This window comes from Pongo pygmaeus, chromosome 14 (assembly GCF_028885625.2).
Source record: "Pongo pygmaeus isolate AG05252 chromosome 14, NHGRI_mPonPyg2-v2.0_pri, whole genome shotgun sequence".
Classification (NCBI taxonomy): Eukaryota; Metazoa; Chordata; class Mammalia; order Primates; family Hominidae; genus Pongo; species Pongo pygmaeus.
Genome location: NC_072387.2, coordinates 26,713,805 through 26,733,479, shown reverse-complemented (window position 1 = coordinate 26,733,479; position 19,675 = coordinate 26,713,805). Strand labels below are relative to the sequence as shown.

At 53.3% G+C, this 19,675-nt stretch overlaps 2 protein-coding genes across 12 annotated transcripts in view; one reads left to right on the top strand and one right to left on the bottom strand.

The window, feature by feature from the left end:
* Positions 1 to 19,675, top strand: part of EEF1AKMT1 (EEF1A lysine methyltransferase 1) — a 208,275-nt gene that overhangs the window by 55,625 nt on the left and 132,975 nt on the right. For 2 of the 10 annotated variants that reach the window (XM_063650592.1, XM_054447262.2), the window contains exon 5: positions 12,157 to 12,294. The exons of 5 other annotated variants lie outside the window; for them this stretch is intronic. In XM_063650592.1, the coding sequence (XP_063506662.1) occupies positions 12,157 to 12,294 (138 nt within the window). Of the gene's footprint in view, positions 1 to 12,156; positions 12,295 to 13,359; positions 14,054 to 17,405; positions 17,892 to 19,675 lie in introns of those variants that run through there. 3 more of the 10 variants (XM_063650595.1, XM_063650597.1, XM_063650596.1) reach the window with 3 other exon arrangements.
* On the bottom strand, positions 52 to 19,075 carry IL17D (interleukin 17D). Of its 2 annotated transcripts, none has more exons than XM_063650604.1 (3): positions 18,856 to 19,075; positions 17,885 to 18,180; positions 52 to 713 (listed from the first exon to the last, which is right to left on the bottom strand). In XM_063650604.1, exons 1-3 carry the CDS (start codon positions 18,868 to 18,870, stop codon positions 395 to 397), a joined length of 630 nt encoding a protein of 209 aa, XP_063506674.1. In that variant the 5' UTR covers positions 18,871 to 19,075; the 3' UTR covers positions 52 to 394. The 2 variants fall into 2 exon arrangements, with proteins under 2 accessions (XP_063506674.1, XP_054303243.2); XM_054447268.2 differs by lacking the exon at positions 18,856 to 19,075 and adding an exon at positions 18,549 to 18,833.

Here is a 19,675-nt window from a genome sequence, read left to right as displayed (position 1 = left end):
TATTATTTTCAGATTGCTTTAAAAAGCATATACGTCCCTATCTCTTTGGCAAGCACCCAGCGGTGAGTAACGCCCTGCACCCGCAGCAGCCGATCTGGGGGAGCCTCCGTGAACTTTTCCAAACCCTCCATGCGGGCCGCACACAGGATGCCCGTGCCGGGTCGTTTCCCATCAGCTTCCAGCCACGCTGCTTGCTTGTAGCTAAAAGCAAGCCAGGGATGCCCGTGTCAGATGAAGCTGCTTACGAGTCTCCATGGAAAGGCGGCGCTGGTGCTCCGGCCCTTGGTTTGCTCGGTGCGCTCTCTTCAGAGGTCGCCGACCGAGCCCACCAGGCGGCTCCAGCTTAGGCGCCTCGGTACGCGGGCCGGGGAGACCTCCCGGGGCAGGACCCGCCTCAGGGGCCAGCGGGCGCGTCGTTGGGGCCCAGCAGGAGCTTGGCGCCCTGTTTGTCGATGCTGGAGTTGATGCTGTCTGCGTCCTTCTCCGGCTCGGGGACGCAGGTGCAGCCCACGGGGATGGTGACGTAGGCCTCGGTGTAGACGGAGCGGCCGCCGGCGCAGGCGGGGGTGCGGCGCAGGACGACGGTGGGCATGTAGACAGGGGCGCTGCGGAAGCGCACGTCCTCCTCGCCGAACAGCCCGGTCAGGCAGCCCCGGCACAGGCAGTAGGCTTCAGGCAGGTACCTGGGGTACCTTGCCGGGTCGTAGGAGATTCTGCAGGGAGAGAGCACGGGTGAGGTCACGCCTGGGGGCAGCCCCGCGCCGCGCGCTGAGATCCCTGGTTAGAGTCACCAGGGAGGGCCTCGGGGACTGTCTTGTCCTCCGCATGTGGGCGCGTGCGAGGCCCCGCCGACAACATATCTGCCCAGCGCTTCCTTACAGTTGAAATGACGGCACATCTAGCCGGCCCTGAGCCAGGCCGGAAAACTACTTCCAGAGTCTGGGCTAATGTGCGCAGAAAAATAAAATCTATGCCGCCCGCACGGGTGCCCACAGGTGCCACCAGAACAGAATGAGGCGCCCTGTCTGCCTAGGGCCCCGGAGTCGCTGCCTCCCGCCGGCAAGCCTCTGCAGACCCCGAGGGGAGCGTCCACCTGGGGCCTAGGCTGGGGGTAGGTAGGGCGGGTTTCAAGGACAGGCTTGGGGCAAGTCTAAAGAAAGAGGGGCTGGGGGCGGACAGTGCTGACTGGGCTGGGAGCCAGAGGACTGCGGGGCTCTCACGGGAGTGAAGGACAAGAGCTTTCTCCATCAGGGAGATTTGGTGCCAAGTGCCAGCTCTCAGCGGCCTATGAGGATCGGGGGCTCAGGAGGGCATAGGATCCTCTTCTTCCGTTTGTGTCTGAGGGACTAGAGCACGCCTGGGAGGTGAAGAGTCTAGAAATGGTGTGTTCTCGCCACTGGAAATGGATCCAGTGCCACCTCCGTTCCAGGACCTAAGGAGGGAGTCTGCGGGGGGGCGGGGGGAGGTTGGGGGAGGTGGTCTGGTGTAGGAAGAGCTCGAGGCCACCAGCCAGGCTGCCATCAGAGGAAGCCGGTGACACAGGACTGCACCCAGCCACCTGTTGTGCTTGCGGAACCCCAGAGGGACATTTCCAAGCACTAGTCCACTGTTTGAATATGGGGGATGAGGTCGGACAGAAAGTCAGCAATGACTCCAAGGCTTCCAGTCGGGGTGGCCAAAGGATGGGGCAGCGCAGGGATCAGGAGCTTGGCCAGGTGGCCTTGCTGGCAGTGGGGCCCCAGAGGTGGGAGCCCAGGGTGAAGGCACCGGCGAGGGCAGTGGGGACCGCCTGCAAAATGAACAAGTTGTCTCTGAAGCAAAAACAAAAAAGCACAATCTGACTTCATTTACTCATGCTTCCCTCCAACATATCAAATAGTTGTAGAATTTTTTTCACAGGTCTCATGTCAAAGCATAGGGTCAAGGGACAGTCACCACTAGGAAGTCCAACAAGAAAGAGTGTCCCTCAGATGGAATTTTAGAAAGATCCCTCAGACTATGGGGTGGAAGATGGTCTGGAGCCGCAGAGGGAGCTCTCGGCTGAAGGCAGAGTTTTAAGTTGTCCCCCGATAGATGGTGGTTAAATAAGATAATCTCGGGGGGGCACATGGAGGGAGAACAAATAGAGGCAGAGGAGAGCAGAGTACACCGACTTCCCGGGGAGAAAGCTGATGGTGGAGACTGGGTGCATCCTCGGCCCACGAAGGGCAGAGGCTTGAGGGGGCTGGGTCAAACCTGAACATGAACCTGATGGAGCCAGGCTACCAGAAGTAGAGAGAAATGACACTATGAGGACGTGACCAACAAAGGACGGAATGTAGGAAACTTGATACATCCCGTGTTGTTCCAGGAGAAAAACAAGAGGGAGGGAACCCACACGAGAGCCTTGAGTAGAGGAACGCAAGTCGGGGGTGTCCTGGCGGGGCCCACACCTGCCGTCCTGGCGCAGTGACATGAAGCCAGCCGCTTCCACTCCTAGTATCACCACCTGCACAATCAGTTATCAAACACATACAACCCAAACTCGGGGACATTCCACAAAACAAGTGGCCGCTAGAGGTTGGATCCTAGGGCAGAAAGGGGCATTTGTGGACCCCCTAAAGAAGGCCTGGGGGGCAAATAACAGTGTCGTGTCTGTTCATTTTCCGATCTCAGCATTTTGCTGAGTGATGATGCTGACATTTGGGGAACCCAGGTAAATGGTATATGGGAACGCGTCCTAATTTCACAACAATTGTGTTAGTTTGAAATTATTTCAAAATGAAGTGTTAGAAAATAGAGAAAATCATTTATGGGACAATCACAGAAATTTGACTGTGAACATGAGTGTGAGCATGTGTGTATGGCAGGTGTGTGGGTGTGTGTGAGCATGGGCAAGTGGGTGTGGTCAGGTGTGAGTGTGGGAAGCTGTGAGCACGGGCAGGTGTGGGTGAGTATGGGCATCTGAGTGTGGGCAGGTGTGTGTGAGTGTGGGCAGGTGAGTGTGGGCAGGGGTCTGTGAGCGTGGGCAGGTGTGGGTGGGTGTGTGGGCATGTTTGGGCAGGTGTGTGTGAGCACGGGCGTGTGTGTAGGTGAGTGGGCAGGTGTAAGCATAGGCATCTGTGAGTGTGGGCAGGCGTGTGTGATAGGCAGGTGTGTGTAAGTGTGGATAGGTGTGTGGATGAGTGTGGGCAGGTGTGTGAGCATGGGCAGGTGTGAGCATGGGTAGTTGTGTGTCAGCGTGGGCAGGTGTGTGTGGGCAGGTGTGTGAGCACGGGTGTGTGAGCGTGGGCATTAGTGAGCGTGGGCATGTGTGGGTGAGTGGGCAGGTGTGTCTGAGCGTGGGCAGGTGTGTGGGGGCAGGTGTGAGCGTGGGCAGGTGTGTGTGGGTGTGTGAGCATGGGCGGGTGTGAGCACAGGCAGATGTGTGTGTGAGCGTGGGCATGTGTGTGGGTGTGAGTGGGCAGGTGTGTCTGTGGGCAGGTGTGTGTGGGCAGGTGTGTCTGTGGGCAGGTGTGTGGGGGCAGGTGTGTGTGGGCAGGTGTGTCTGTGGGCAGGTGTGTGGGCAGGTGTGTGTGGGTATGTGAGCATGGGCGGGTGTGTGAGCACAGGCAGGTATGTGTGTGAGCGTGGGCATGTGTGTGTAAGTGGGCAGGTGTGTGAGTGTGGGCGTGTGTGTGTGTAAGTGGGCAGGTATGTGTGTGAGTGTGGGCATGTGTGAGTAAGTGGGCAGGTGTGTGGGCATGGGCGTGTGTGTGTATAAGTGGGCAGGTGTGTGTGAGCGTGGGCATCTGTGAGCGTGTGCGTGTGCATAAGCATGGACAGGTTGTGTGCTCACACGCACGTGGCATGCAGCAGGCTGGAGTCACGGTGAGCTATTTGAGAGGTGCACAGGAGCCCTGGTGACCACAGCAGTTAGTCTGTATGTGATCTTGCTCCTGGAAACTCATGAAGGGCACCGGGCAGCTGCACACACGTGAGATGTGGTTTTGGAAAGGCTGTCAGAACAGCACGGAGGATGTGCCACAGGAAAACCAAAGGCGGGCGGGCGGGTCAGGCATTCCTCTGTGGACTCAGTCTCTTCACGGGTGGGGTGAGTGACGTGAGGGCATCGCCCGGCCCTCTGAGTTCTCGTCACCTGGGACTGGTCTTTCCGTGCCCTCGGTATGTAGGTAACTGCTCATATTTCACCATCGTTTGGGTTCTTCATGAACAACTGTCACTCAGGCGTCACCCCCGGTAGTTTTGTAGGTGATAACTGACCGTCACTTGGATGCGGTGAGGGTCAGAGTTTCATCCGCCTAAAAATATACAGCGCAGCCCTGCACTGGACTTGGGACTGAAATTGCCCCCACCGCTGGGATGCCTCTGGGCTACGGCCTCTGACAAGACACCTCCCTCCATGGCTGCCTGGGCCATGGGAGATCAGAGGCATGAACGGGGGTGGGTTTCAGGCAGTTCTCTCACAATGGGAAGGTGCCGCTAAGGGGGGTGCCGTGCATCTACCATGCCCCGCTGCCCAGGGCGCGGGGGCTGGAGGCCTGCAGTCCCAGAGAAGCAGAAAGACAAGGCCTGTGCCTTTGGAAGGATCCAGTGGGGGCCTGGGAAAGAGGTCATGAGAGAAGCCCTAGGGCCCTCGCTGGCACAGACACAGAGCTGAAGTCCCTCACCCCAGCCTCCTGCCTGGAGTCCGGGGACATCAACAGCTAGGTGTGCTTTTGGATTAAGGAAAGCTGCCACCAAAAAGAAACAGCAAGATACTGCAGCAGGAACCTTTTCTCTTACCAAACATGGACAAGCAACCGAGCAGAGTTCTGCCCTGTGCCGCGCCTCCTGTGGGCAGTCATTCTTTTGTCTTCACATTTTCTGCGTGCTGCTCTGCAGAAGCTTGGCACCGGGGCATTCTTGAAACACATCAAGTTTTCCCCTCTGATGGGATCTCAGAAGTGTCCCTGGCCACGTGGGAAGCTTGGCTTCAGCGAGTGACAGGTGGCCCGGCTTAATCCAGGAACAAAGGACGAGTCCTCCAGGGATGATTAGAGGTGATGGAAACCGAGCTGGGAGAGGAATGTAAGTGACAGCAGAGACAGAAAAAGAGCCCTGCCCCTGGGGCCGGACGTGGTAGGAAACAATTTGAAGCGGCTCCGGAGCTCTGAAAACAATGAACACATTCCGAGGGAGGATCGGGCCACCTCATGTGTCCTCTAACCGATGCCCAAGGATAGCTGGGGCACTGGTTGGCACACGCGCCTTGATGTGGCTCAGCCTGCCACCTTGCAACACATGAAATGATTTCAGAGCAGCAGGGGCTCGGGATGACTGTTTATCTCACAGCAGTTGAAAGACCCCATCCCAGGAACAAGGTGGGGGCAATGCCTTCTCCAATCTTGGCTAGAACCCACAAGCACCGAAATGTGTCTGTGGAGACAGCCTGCCTCGGTAGCATGGCTCGCCAGATCCGAAGGTCAATGAGTTCAACCCAGCAGACTCTCTTAAAAGGGGAGGATGGAGTCATTAAGAGTCTGGGACCTAAAATTGTAGCCCAACTTAGTCACCACCCAGTAACCTTGGGCAGAGAACTCCACCTTGCCTGGTTCTTTGCAGAGTGAAGGAGATGGATTTGATGAGCACTTCCCATAATTTCCTAACGGCAGGACTGATCGTGTGACATTCTCACCAATGTTTTATGCTTAGAAAAGACACCAGCAATACATTGAGTCTCTAAGGTCTTGGGAAATTCCAATTAATCTATAAAGTCAGTGCAATTCTAACCAAGTCCCAGAAAGATTTCTCTGAGGACTTGGCAAGCTGATCCTAAAATTCATAGAGAGAGAAGAAAAGGGCCAAGAATACTCAAGACAATTTTGAAAAAGAATGAGGGGGCAGACTCACGCCAGCAGATCTCAAGACGTTATACAACCATGGTAATACCAAGACATCTGCTGTCCTCTGGGGACACTGAGGGACACGTAGCATCCCTCTCCAAGAGCTGAGAGTCCTGTGAAAAACACTAACCTTTGCAAGAGATAAGAAGGCAGCATAAACAAGATTTCCAAAATGTGGTTTTTAGACCACCTGCACGAAGCCTATATGGGACTCCTGTTAAAAATGTCGATTCTGGCTGTTAAAAATGTCGATTGTGGCAAGGCGCAGTGGCTCATGCCTGTAATCGCAGCACTTTGGGAGGCCTCTTGAGCTCAGGAGTTTGAGACCAGCCTGAGCAACAGTGAGACTCTATCTCTACAAAAAATATTTAAAAGAATAAAAATGAGCCAGGCGTGGTGGTGCGTGCCTGTAGTCCTAGTTCCTTAGGCTGAGGTAGGAGGATCCCTTGAGGCTGGGAGGTCGAGGCTGCAGTGAGCCATGATCACGCCACTGCACTCCAGTCTGGGTGACAGAGTGTAACTCTGTCTCAAAAAAAAAAAAAAAAAAAAGTATAGATATATCTATATTTCAAAATAAAACTTTTAAGTTAAACAAAACTTTTAATGCAAATTCTCAGACTTAACACTACACCCAAGGAGTCGGAAGCTCTCCACACTAACAAGCTGTCCAAGTGATCTGTTTCACTCATTTAAGCTGGGGAGTCACTGATTCAAATGAATCAGCAGAAACCCATTTCTGGCTGCGCTGTCAACAACGTAAGCGCTATCCCTAAAGGCTAGCTAGCCATTGGCTAACCTCGGATCTATCGATTTGCAGCTGATGGCAAACAACTGGATGATTGCATTTTCCCAAGTGGGTGTGAATTTCATGACCATACCAGCCCAGGACTTCTTCTACATTTCCTCCAATGAGTACATAAGGTCATTATCAACCCAGTAAGCAATCAGTGTTGCCAATGGGATGGCTTCCCTGGAGGCACACAAATGAGCTTATAAAAAATAGTAATCAGTGTCCCCCCCACCCCCAGAGATTCTGAATCAATTGCTCTAGAGTGGAACCGGGGGTTTAATTCTAATAGACAGCCCTGGTATAGACCAGTTGGTCTCTATGTTTAAGAGAAGTAATGAGTCACGAAGACAGGTTTGCGTTAGCCTTCCGATCTCTCACTTTCCCTTTGGAACAAGCCCAGCAGCTGGGAGGGGGAACGGTTTTGAGACCACAGGGGAAGGAAGGGGCAGGACTGCCACGTTGGAAGCACTGTGTGCAGCCAGGCCGGCTGTGGGGCCAGGGCCGGGTATAGTAGGGCTCTGTTGGCTGGCCAGGCAGTAACTGGAGACCACAAACAGCTTCCCTGTTGCCAAGCCGTGGCCAGCAGACCCATCAGCTCCACCCTCCTTCCATGCGCTAAGGCCCCAGGGAGCCAAAGATCTCCAATATGTGCTGCCAAGAAGCTCTGAAAAATGCTTTTCTGGCCCCTACAAGAAAACGTCAGTTGTGCATTTCTCATGAAAGAGGACATGGAAAAATCAGCCTGGGATAGCAATGAGGTCTGCCCAGGGCACGGATCCCCACTGGCTTCCCCAGGCCAAGGAGAACTAGCGGTCAGTCCTGCCCTGTCTGGGGACTGAGGTTGACTTTGGTGCAATCCTGAACTTAACATCAAGGTCAGGGCTCCAGAATGAACCCTGCTCCTCTGCCAACTGAGCTGGCTCAGGGCTATTAGGAAAAAGAAGGCTTAGCCTGCCCACCCTCTCCTCTCACTCGTGAGGCAACTGAGGCACCAACAGAGTAGCAGACTTGTCCAAAGTCTTCCAGCTCTCCTGGGTTAGCCCAGCCGCCCGCACTGCACCCCACAGCCAAGCTGCCTAAGCCTCACGGTAATAACAGATGCGGTGTGTGGTTTGTGGCTATTTAGCAGCCAGCCAGGCGCTTGGTAAATGGTGAAGCTACAACCAGGAAATCCATTTATTCTGGGGAAAGTCGTTCATCTGGGAGGTAGGGGAAGAGGAGAGAAAGACTAATGCTTTGGAAAAGAATTTGGAAGATAATTCAGAAAAAAAAGTTTTACAGAGGGAAAGGGAGAAAAAGAAATGAGAATGAGGACCCACATTTCTCGAAGGGTTTTATTCTTTTGTCATGGCAAATGCCACACATTCATTGCAGCTGGGAAACATCTCTTCAAAGGAAAAACACGACTCATGCCCACGGGGTGGCTTAACTCTCCACCCGGGGGAAGCTGCAGAATCTGGGTTCAGAGCCATCTTTGAAGTGTCTGTCCTTGGGGCAGGCGCCTGTGTGCGCCAAGGGGGGAGTCCACCCGACCGCCAGTGAGTCAGTTGTCGCCACAACACTGGTTATGAAGAATAATCACTATCACAACATGAGCCTAGACTCTTTAATTCTGGAAGAGTTTCCGGTAGATTCTTTTCTCTTTGGCCTCTTATTAATTTAGTGAGCAGTGTGCTCATTGCCAGTTTTTCATGTGTCACTTCTGGAAGACAGACACCATAAGGAATTTCACTTCATGGCATGTGCGGAACTTCCTGAATTTGCCCAAATCATTCTGTTGGCATTAGGGCACATGCATTTTATTCAGGTGAGGAGCATTGCAAGAGGCGCTGATGGAATGAAATATTATCATCATCCCTGGTCACTCTAGGAATGCTAAAGTAAAACCCAGGCTGTAAGGGGAAAATAACTATCAAAGCAAAACGAACATACCTATTTTCAGAACGAGAGACTTTAATCCCATGACAATGCTCCTGACAATGCTTTTATTTTTACCCTGTGAAACACTGATAGGTGCAGTAGAGCCTGCTGTATTTTAAGAAGCTGGGGCAAGGGGGGAGTAGCGGGTCTGTGCTGTACCTTGGCCAGTTCAAGGTCATTTATGCATACAAACATTTTAGGGGGGAAAATACCAACATTTCTTAAATAAGCTGCTTTAAACAATGAGTGTCTCTTTTTCTCCAAGAATGAATGAGGATGAACAACGTCCCGCCGGCCGTCTCACAGGCTGTGACTGAGACCTTCCCAGCCAGGCAGCAGAGCCCTCTGTCCTTCACTCTTCCTTTCTCTAACGCCCTCATTTTCTCAACAAAGCGTTGTCATTAGAGGATGGCGGCGAAAGGACACTGCACCTGTGCTCATGTACTATGTACAGAGACTCCGTGAAGGCGAGGCTTAGTCTGCTTTAAGACATTAGAAAATAACCCACAGTTTGGAAGCAGGGACCCAAGGAAAAACGTTATAAAAAAGAAAGAGGGAGGGAGGGAGGGAGGAAGGGAGGGAGGAAGGAAGGGAGGGAGGGAGAGAGGAAGGAAAGAAGGGAGGGAGGGAGGGAGGAAGGAAGGAAAGAAAAGAAAAGAAAAAAGAAAAAAGAGAAAGAAAGAGAAGAAAGAAAAGCATCTCCCATCCCCAAATTCCAGAGACCACGCGGTGGGCCGGCCCGGGCAGCCAGTGAGCGGGGCGAGGACGCTGGCGCCGTGCTGCCCCCTGTCGGCCACAGACGCCGCTGCAGACACCTTCGCCGGCCGGTGCCCAAGATAGTGGGGACGCGCGTACCATAGGGGTCTCAGCCTGCAGGGTGGGGTTTTTTTTTTTAGCGTCGGCACACACATTTGAAAGTGCATAAAAGAGAGACATGCATTTGTTAAAGGGGTAGAGGATAAATGGGAGTTTGTTTTTGAGACGTAGTTTTGCTGTCACCCAGGCTGGAGTACAACGGCGCGATCTCGGCTGACCGCAACCGCCGCCTTCCGGGTTTAAGAGATTCTCCTGGCCTTAGCCTCCTGAGTAGCTGGGATTACAGGTGTGCGCCACCACGCCCGGCTAGTTTTGTATTTTTAGTAGAGATGGGGTTTCACCATGTTGGTCAGGCTGGTCTTGAACTCCTGACCTCAGATGATCCACCCACCTCGGCCTCCCAAAGTGCTGGGATTACAGGCATGAGCCATTGCACCCGGCCTGGAGTCTTAAAAAGAAGGATAGCTGTAGTGAGGATAACTTTCTCTAACATTATACTCCTAATCTCTTTCTCTAATGTTATAACCCCTTTGATAAATTTTTTTAAAAAGATTTGATGGAGAGAAAGTGATGCGAACAGTACCTTGTGGCTGCAGGAGGAGTGTCAGGGTCTGTGGTTCCTGGCTGTATTCCAGGGGGCCTGCCCACCAGCGCCCAGACAATATCTGATGAATGAATGTGACCCTGGGTTTCAACATCGGTCAAATGGAATAATTAATGGACAGCCCACATGGGAAACAGGTAGCAGTGAATGGGCCATTGCTGAACTGCCCACAGGTAACTGGAAGCTGAACTTGGGCACATTTAGTAAGTAGGGGATGTCCTTAGGTAGGCTGAGAGCCGCCAGTCTTCACAGCTGTATAGCATTTTATCTGACTATCTGCCTGTCGGCGGTCGTTCAGGTGACTTCCAGTCCTTGGCTATTACACATCTGTATCCCAAGGTGGCGCTTTTCAAATGAAATCCCTGAAGGGAATTTATTTTCTTCTGATTTCCCCTCTTCCCAAATGTCATCTGCTGAAAGTTCTGGTACTTGGGTTCTCCACAGGAAAATACCGGCTTCCTTCAGCCGGGGTACCTCAACTATACCTGCACTGGGCTGCTGGGGAGGGTCTCATGGCCTCTTCAAATGCCGTTGGTGACCTACTGTGTCTATTTGAAAGTTACTTGACCTCCTGTCCCCTGTTCTCCCTACTCTCCTTTACTCTCTGCTATGGTTTGTGTCCCTCTGACAGTTCATGTGTTAAAAACTCAGTTGCCATGGTAACAGTGTGGGAGGTGAGACCTTGAAGAGGTGATTGGGTCAGGAGGGCTCTGCCATCCTTGGAGGGGTTCCTGGTAAAAGGATGAGTTCCGCCCTTCCCTCTCTGTCACTCTTCCACCTTCCAGCGTGGGACGACTCTCACCAGATGCCAGCACCACACCCTTGGGCTTTCCAGCCTCCAGAGCCATGAGCCAAATACACTCGTACTTTTTTTTTTTTTTTTTTTGAGACAGACTTTCATTCTTGTTGCTCAGACTGGAGTGCAACGGCATGATCTCAGCTCACTGCAACCTCCACCTCCCCAGTTCAAGTGATTCTCCTGCCTCAGCCTCCCGAGTAGCTGGGATTACAGGTGTGTGCCACCACGCTCAGCTAATTTTGTATTTGTAGTAGAGCTGGGGTTTCTCTGTTGGTCAGGCTGGTCTTGAACTCCTGACCTCAACTGATCCACCCACCTCGGCCTCCCAAAGCGCTGGGATTACAGGTGTGAGCCACCGCGCCTGGCCGACTTGTACTCTTTATAAACTACCCCCTCTGTGGTATCTGTGATAGCAGCAGGAAACAGCCTAGGACACTCCTTGTCCCTTTCTTTGTTTACCTCCCAACTACAGCTATCCACAGAGTTGTTTACTGTAAAATAAATTAGGTGTAGTTTCTTAAATTGTCCAGAGGAAAGGAGTTAAAGAAAAAAGTAACAAGGCCTAAAAATAAATTATTGCACATTATTCATAACATAGAGAAAAGTTATCTTTAGACGACTACCAAAAATTGGAAAACATAAGCTGTTAAAAAATATTCAGAGTACTATACTGGTAGGTGTTTATCTTTGGGGTTTCTTTCTTTTTTTTTTTTTTTTTTAAGACAGAGTTTTGCTTTTGTTGCCCAGGCTGGAGTGCAGTGGCGCGATCTCGGCTCACTGCAACCTGTGCCTCCCAGGTTCAAGTGATTCTCCTGCCTCAGCCTCCCGAGTAGCTGGGATTACAGGCATGCGCCACCATGCCCGGTTAATTTCGTATTTTTTTTTTTTTTTTTTTTTTTTAGTAGAGATGGGGTTTCTCCATGTTGGTCAGGCTGGTCTCGAACCCCTGACCTCAGATGATCCACCCGCCTCGGCCTCCCAAAGCGCTGGGATTACAGGTGTGAGCCACTGCGCCCAGCCTGTCTTTGGGGTTTCATCATAAATGAGTGACATATATCTTAAACTTCAATAAACCTCAGTGTTCTTACAACATATTTCTTAATATATCAATTTGACTTTTAAAAACTTGCTGAGCAATCCAATTGACTTTATTTTTGGCATTTTTGTTTTTAAAGCTAAAGAGAAACAAACGTTATGCCACAAAGTAAATGAAAACATATTTTGGTATTCTGGAAGCTGAATGTTGTTTTCTAACAGCACACCGGGTGGGACTTGGGCTAGACGGAACCAGAGAGGTCCAGGATGACTCCTGGTTCTACTATTTCCTGTCTGTCACCTGGGGCCAATGCCTTCATCTTTCCAGGTCTGGGCTCCTCACCAGGAGCACAAACCAGCCACGGAGTCGCAGGAGCTCTGAAAATCCATCCAGATCTCTGCAGAGCCTCTTCTGGAAGCCCCAGAGCCTTTAAGAGCAAACGGTGCCCTTCAACCAATGCCCTTGGTATGTCCCAGGTTGTTGTTTGTGCTGAAGCTTCATTTTCTCAGTATCTGCTTTTTGCCTCATTGTGGGAGAAATTCCCTCTCTGCTCTCAACTTAAAAATTAACATGTCTTTGAAATAAGGAATATGTGCACATGGCAGAAAACTTAAAAGATACAAGAGTAAAAAGTAGGTCTCCTCCCCAACCCCGCCTCCAGAGACCCTCATAAGACGCACCACAATACCCACGTTCTAAGGATGCCTGTGTGCGTATATGTGTAGGCACTGAAAACAGAATGTGTCATATGTACATATTACGTCATATTTTCCCTTTTAACATAGAAATGGCAGCATGCTCTATAGCCCTTTCCCCGCTTTGTATTGGTGAGTGATTGATCCATTTATGACTTTTAGAGCTGCCTCATTCTTCCTTATAGTGTATAATATCTAACTCGGTGCCTGCTGGTGGATGTTTAGGTAGCTTCCAATCTCTTGCTATTACAGCAGTGAACACATATCCTTGTACACATATCATTTAGCACATGGGCAAGTGTGTCTGAAGGGGAAATACTAAGTTAAAGGGTGTGTGAATTTAAAATCTTGATATTTAACACCAAATTGCCCTCCATAAAAGTTGTGCTGATTCATACCCCTGTACTTGGATGAGAATGCCTTTCCTTCACAACCTTGCCAACATAGCCTGCTGGGTGCCAGGAAAAAAAAAAAAAAAAAAAAAAAAGGGCTTCTTAGTATAGTTTCCACATGCACTTCACTTATGCCTGATGCTAGCGCTGCTTTCTGTGTCGAGCGTTTGAGTCATTTGACCTTCCTTCCCTGGGAACAGTCCCGATCTTTGCTCATCTTTCCATGATGTCACTGGTCCTTTTCTTTTCTTTCTTTTTTTTTTTTTTTTTTTGAGACAGAATCTCGCTCTGTCACCCAGGCTGGAGTGCAGTGGTGCAATCTTAGCTCACTGCAAGCTCTGCCTCCTGGGTTCACACCATTCTCCTGCCTCAGCCTCCTGAGTAGCTGGGACTACAGGTGCCTGCCACCACTCCTGGCTAATTTTTTTTTTTTGTATTTTTAGTAGAGATGGGGTTTCACCATGTCAGCCAGGATGGTCTCGATTTCCTGACCTCGTGATCCTCCTGCCTCGGCCTCCCAAAGTGCTGGAATTACAGGCGTGAGCCACCGCAACCGGGCGTCACTGGTCCTTTTCTTACTGATTTGTAGGAGCTCTTTAGGAATGAGCTCTTTCTGACTTGCGTTGCAAACATTTTTTCCCAGTTTGCCCTTGTATTTTTCTTATTTTACTTTACCAAGAAGAAATGGTGGATAATTATGTAACTTCATTTCTCAATCTTGTCTTCTGTGACTTTTGGGGACTGTGAGCAGCTAAATAGGGCCTCCTCCACTCCAAGATTATAAATATAATTGCTTGTGTTTTTCTCTGCTTTTGTGGTTTTATTTTTTACATTTAAATCTTTGATTCATCTGGAATTTATTTTCACAGAGGAGTGAGGCCCAGACTGTCCCAACACCATTTACTGAATGACCCATGTCTCCATTCCATCCGTATGGAAAGCCACCTTCCAAATGCCTATTTTAAAACTTACCCACCTAAAGTGATCCTTGCTGTGCCCATCAGTACTCCTGACGTTCAGTCCATCTCCCCATCTGTCTTTCTCAGCATTCTCTCTGACTGCTGTGCCTTTAGGGCATGGTGGCTCAGGCCTGTAATCCCAGCACTTTAGGAGGCCAAGGCAGGCAGATCACTTGAGGCCAGGAGTTCGAGACCAGCCTGGCCAACATGGCGAAACCCCGTCTCTACTAAAAATACAAAAATTAGCCGGGCGTGGTGGCATGCCTCTGTAATCCCAGCTACTCCAGAAGCTGAGACAGGAGAATCGTTTGAACCCAGGAGATGGAGGTTGCAGTCTGCCAAGATCATGCCACTGCACTCCAGCCTGGGTGACAGAGCAAAACCCTGTCTCAAAAGAAAGAAAGAAGGAAATACCACCTGACCCTGTGCCCAGCCTGCAGGTGGGCACTCCTATACCCAGGCCCCACCCTCAGACACTCCACCAAGGAACAAGCCCTAGCCTGGCACTATGGCTTACGCCTGTAATCCCAGCACTATGAGAGGCTGAGGCAGGAGGGTCACTTGAGCCCAGGACTTCAAGACGAACCTGGGCAACAAAGTGAGACCCCCATCTCTAAAAAACAAAACAAAACAAAAAAAACTAGCCGCATGTGGTGGTGCGCACCTGTGGTCTCACCTACATGGGAGGCTGAGGTAGGAGGATCCCTTGAGCCTAGGAGGTCAAGGCTGCATTGATCTGTCTGTGTCACTGCACTCCAGCCTGGGTGGCAGAGCGAGGGTTTGTCTAAAAAAAAAAGCCTGTCCTTCCACAACATCTTTTAGTAGAGGCTCCACACTTCCATGGGCTGTTTCTTTTCCTTTTTTTTTTGAGACAAGTTCTCACTCTGTTGCCCAGGCCAGAGTGCAGTGGCACAATCATAGTTCACTACAGCCTCAGCCTCCCTGGCTCAAACCTCCCAAGTAGCTGGGACCACAGGCAAACATGACCACACCTGGCTAATTGTTTTTTTGTAGTGATAGAGTCTCATACTATGTTGCTCAGGCTGGTCTCAAACTCCTGGGCTCAAGTGATCCTCCCACCTCTGCCTCCTGAGTAGCTGGGGATTTATAGGTGTGAGCCACTGGGCCTGGCTGGGTCTCACTTTTTCTAATCTTCCCAATAATCCAAAAGATGGTGAGAGGTGATTGGAGGGAGGAGGGCAGAGAGGGCTCTCCTGGCAGGAAAATGCAGGAGCAGCTTTGGCAGTCAGCAGTCTGGAGTCCCAGCCCAGCAGCCATCCCCTGAAGACTGTCTTTCCTTCAGCAAGTATAAGCCACCCACCTCCATTTGCCCATGGGGAGTGATCTCATCACTGTTGCTAAATAATATGAAAAATGATGCACATGACACTTTCAGCCACCTGCTGCAGCTGCCACTCCTGCTCCTGGGACCACCCAGCACTGAGGTTCCACACATGGGCAGATCTGGGTGGCCCAGGCCACGATCCCCGAACCCTGTGCATCATTCTCATCCATAACTTCCCTCTGCTCCCAGATCCTGCCTGGGGCGACACAGGTGTCATCTGTAGCAAGGGCAACTCAATTTAACTTCCCACACACAGAATGCCAGGGCTGCTAACTCTCAATGTGTCCTCTAGCCCTGCTCTGTCTCCTGAGCTCCAACTGGTCATTGTCACCTGTACGCCTTTCAGGCAGGCAAAACTCAACAGGCTTGATACTAAATTCATTATTTCCTCCCACAACACTTGTTCCTAAGTGTATTTTCCCATTTTGCTCAAATACCATCAACAACCCAAGCCAGAAACATGAGAGACGTGCCTTTGGGAGGCTATGTACTACTCTTAGGCCCTTGGCCCAGCCTGTGGGGAGCCACGGGTTTGCTTGAGAGTTCGAATCTGCTATAGAAAGCAGGGCCAGCAGCTTCTGTCCAGAGAAGTTAAACTCTGGTTCTGAGATTCCTCATGTGGCTTTAATCCTATTTGGTATATCAGAAGGATAACATGAGGTTAGAGAAAGAATGCCGTAGCCCATCCCTTCGGGTCCTGGAAATGGAGGGAAGAGAGAGGAAAAGCAAGAGCACCAAGACACCAGAATGAATGGCGCCATGTGTGTGCCCTGCAGGCTCCAGCTGAAGGACAGGAGTGAGAAGGGCGGGAGGGGTCCCACCCAACTTCCCCGTGGGCAGGGGCTCTGAGGTGGCTCTGCCACAGTGAGCTTGGTTCTCTGCAGAGTAGCCAGGAGGCAGGAGGCCCTAAAACTTGGCTTCCCAGGACAGCATAGGGGTCCTGTGTGTTGTTGAGTAAAAGGAAATCTCCCTACCCAGCAGCTGGCAGGGAGAGGCTCCAGGAAAGCCCAGATGCGTTTTAGACAAAATCATCACATTTCCTCTGACTCTCCACAGCACTTGTCTTCTTTAATGAGCATCTTTCACGCTGATCCTAGTCTCCCCTTCTCACCGCGCTGCCTGAGTGAAGCCCTAGGTCCTTTGGATGGAAGTGCTGGAGCACACTGTCCAGTCCATGCCCCATTGGGACACCCTCCTAAACCAGAGTGGCTGTATGGCTTCCTCCATCTCAAGTGTCAAGACTTTTCCTTTTTCTTTAATTTTTATTTTAGAGACGGGGTCTCGCTTTGTCACGCAGGTTGGAAGGCAGTGATGCCACCACAGCTCACTGCAGCCTGAAACTCCCGGGCTCAATCAGTCCTCCCACTTAAGCCTCTGGAGTAGCTGGGTCCACAGGCACGTGCCACCACACTTGGCTAATCCTTAAAAATTGTTGCAGAAACGATCTCGCTATGTTTCCCAGGCTGGTCTCGAACTCCTGGACTTAAATCCTCCTGCCTTGGCCTCCCAAAGTGCTGGGATTCCAGGCGTGAGGGTGAAGCTCCGCACTGCTGACAAGGCGGGGATCCAGCTCCTGCGCCTGTCTCCAGCCTCATGTCCATACCCACCCCACAAGCAAACAGCTCGCCTACGCCCCCCCCGCCCCCACTCGCCTTGTGGCTCTCCCCATTTTCCAAGCGCTTTGCTCCCGCTTGCTATCAGCTGTCTCTTCCCTCAGCACTGCCTCTGTAGGCGATCTGCTCTCCTCCATCAAGACTCAGCTCTTTCACGAAGACTTTCTTGACCTCTGTGGCCCTGTGAGGCCTTGCCCCCTAGGGCAGCTCCTCCTGCTCCAGCTAGAGGGAAGACGGTCACAGGTGCCTGCTGAGGACACTGCCGCACCCTGCCTGCACGCCCCCAACTTCTCCAGCCTTCCCCTTCTGCAGGCTGTCCCTTTCTTCTGAAATGACCTCTGCTCCAAGACCAAAATACTCTCGAAACTGTTCATGTCACTTCATGCACTGCCTGGTGGTGTGGTTTCTTTCCCAACTATCCCCACTCCTTCCTTAGGCTATTAAACTAGAGGGGCTCAGAGGGCGCTTCCCAGGGCTCCACTCCAGCAGCCTCTGGACCACAGGGGCACTCAGGAAATATGTGGATAGTACCGCGCACCCCTCAGCAGCACCTCCCCGGGCCCCCTGTGCAGAGTACGGTCCACATCACTGTGTCCACATCACGGAAGAGTCCCCGGCTAGTGCCTTGCGGACCCATCCAACCTGGCGGAGATGAGGTGTTCAAGAGATACGTGTTGCATAGGAAATACTGGAGGGTAAAGAGGGGAAGCAGGACTCCTTCAAGGGAGGTGGTGGGGGTGGGCCTTCGCGGTTTAGGAGTTGCCCCCCGCCCCGGTGCTCCAACTACTCCGCCCCACCCGGCCTCATCGCAGCGCCCCCCGCACCCCACCCTACCGTACCCTACCCTGTCTCGCCCCGCACCACCTCACCCCTACCTGCTCCGCCTCGCCCCGCGTGCCACGCCCCCTCCGCGTCGCCCCGCCCCAACCACCTCCCCTTCCCCGCCCCACCCGCCCCGCCTGCCCGGCCTCGGCCCGGCCCCACCCACTCTCCCCGCCCAGCCCTGCCCTCCCCACCTGCCGGGCCCCGCCAGGACGCGCCCGCCGCTCACCTGTAGGCCCAGGGCGATACGCTGCGCAGGTTGGTGGGCGGCCGGAAGCGGCGGTCGGCGGGCCTGCCCCCTGCCGGGCAGCTCGCGTTGCGCGCCTGCTCACGCGGCCCCAGCTGCAGCGTGTGGTGGAAGGCGCTGAGCACGCCGGCCGCCAGGCGCCCGTACAGCTGCTCCAGTAGCTCTTCCGGCCGGTCCGCGCAGCCCCGCGGCCGCGCCGGGCGCCTGCCCGCCCTCGGGGCGCCCGCGGCCCAGCCCGGCGGCAGCGCCAGCAGGAAGCCGGCTACCAGCATCCAGACCTGAGGGACAGGCCACGCTCAGCGTCCGCGCGCGCCGGAGGAGCCCGCCTGCGCCCCGCGCCCGTGTCCCGCCCGCGGCGCCCGGAGCCGGCGGGCGCCTCCCCTCGCCCCGCGGAGCCAGAGGCCGGCCCGGAGGATGGGAGCCGCGCGGGCGGGCCCCAGAGCGCCCTCCCCGCCTGCCCGCCGCCCGCGGGGTCCCCGGGGCCCAGCCCGGCGCCGGCCCGCGCGCCCCCGACCCCCTCCGCCGCCGCCGCCCCGAGCCGGGGGCCGCACGGGGGGCGGGTGCGGGGCGCGCGTGCACGTGTGCGTGTGCTTGCCGGGCTGCTGTGCCGCGGGCTGCGAGTGCTTGTGACCCGCCGCACCCTCACCCCCGGGCGCGCCATCCCTGTGCCGCCGCCAGCGAGGGAGCCCCGGAGCCTGAGACGCCCTGACCCTCCGCCTCGCAGACCCACCCATGTCCCTGCGCCTCGTCATCCGCCCGCCCCAGCCAGCCCGCGCAGGGTCCGGGTCCCGCTTTTCCGCGAGAACCCCCCTGTGGTCTTTCCTCATACCCGGGGAATCGGACCGAGAAGCCTACTGAGCGAGGTCGCCGCCCGGCCTCACGGACACAGAGCGACTCTGCACCCTTCGCCTCCAGGAGCTGAAAACATTTTGTCACTTGTGCAGTGTACTCACCAGTGCCCCGAACATCTTCTCCCTCGAAAACGCTTTCAGATTCGCGCCGAGATGGGGCGACGCGGCGGCTCTTCAGCGGAATAACCCGAAGGGCCACGCAAACTGGCCGCGAGCATGCGGCGGGGCGCCCAGGGCCTGGGGTCGCACGCTCAGGGCCTGTGCTGCGCCACGCAGGAGGAGGAGAGGGCTGGCCCTGCCGGGCGCGGGTGCAGGCCCGACTGGCTGAAGGAGGAATGGGGACTGGCCTGGAAGTCTCCGGAGCAGAAAAGTGGGGCCGACAGGATGGAGTTGGGGGAGGCCGATTTTGGCTCAGAGAGATTTCTCTATTAAGGAAAGCAGTCCAAGAATAGGCCCCCTGGAAGAGGAATGCGCTCAAACCCAGAGGGATTCTCCTTAGTGCTACCTCTTGAGATTCTGTACTTCGAAGAAATTAGAGATTTTTTTTAAATCTCTATTTTTAATAAGGTGGGAGGAGGCTGTTGCTCCTTTCTCCTCAACAACATGAAATGATCCTGTGCCTCTATCCAACAACTCTACAACAAAGCACTGAATACTTCCCTGACTGGCACTTTCATGGCTGTTCATGGGCATCTCTTGGTCTATGACGACGATGTTGGAGAGTTCCTACTCCGTGATAACTCAGTTCTAAGTGCAAGCAGTCACGTGAAATAAGCCTGATAGTCTGCGAATGAAGAAACTAAAACGAACTATATTATATACTTCATAACACAAGACAACGTGCTCGTTCATTCTGCAAGTAAATGCTTAATGCTTCCTAGGTTGGCAGGCTAATGAATATGATCATTTTAAAGCAGTCATG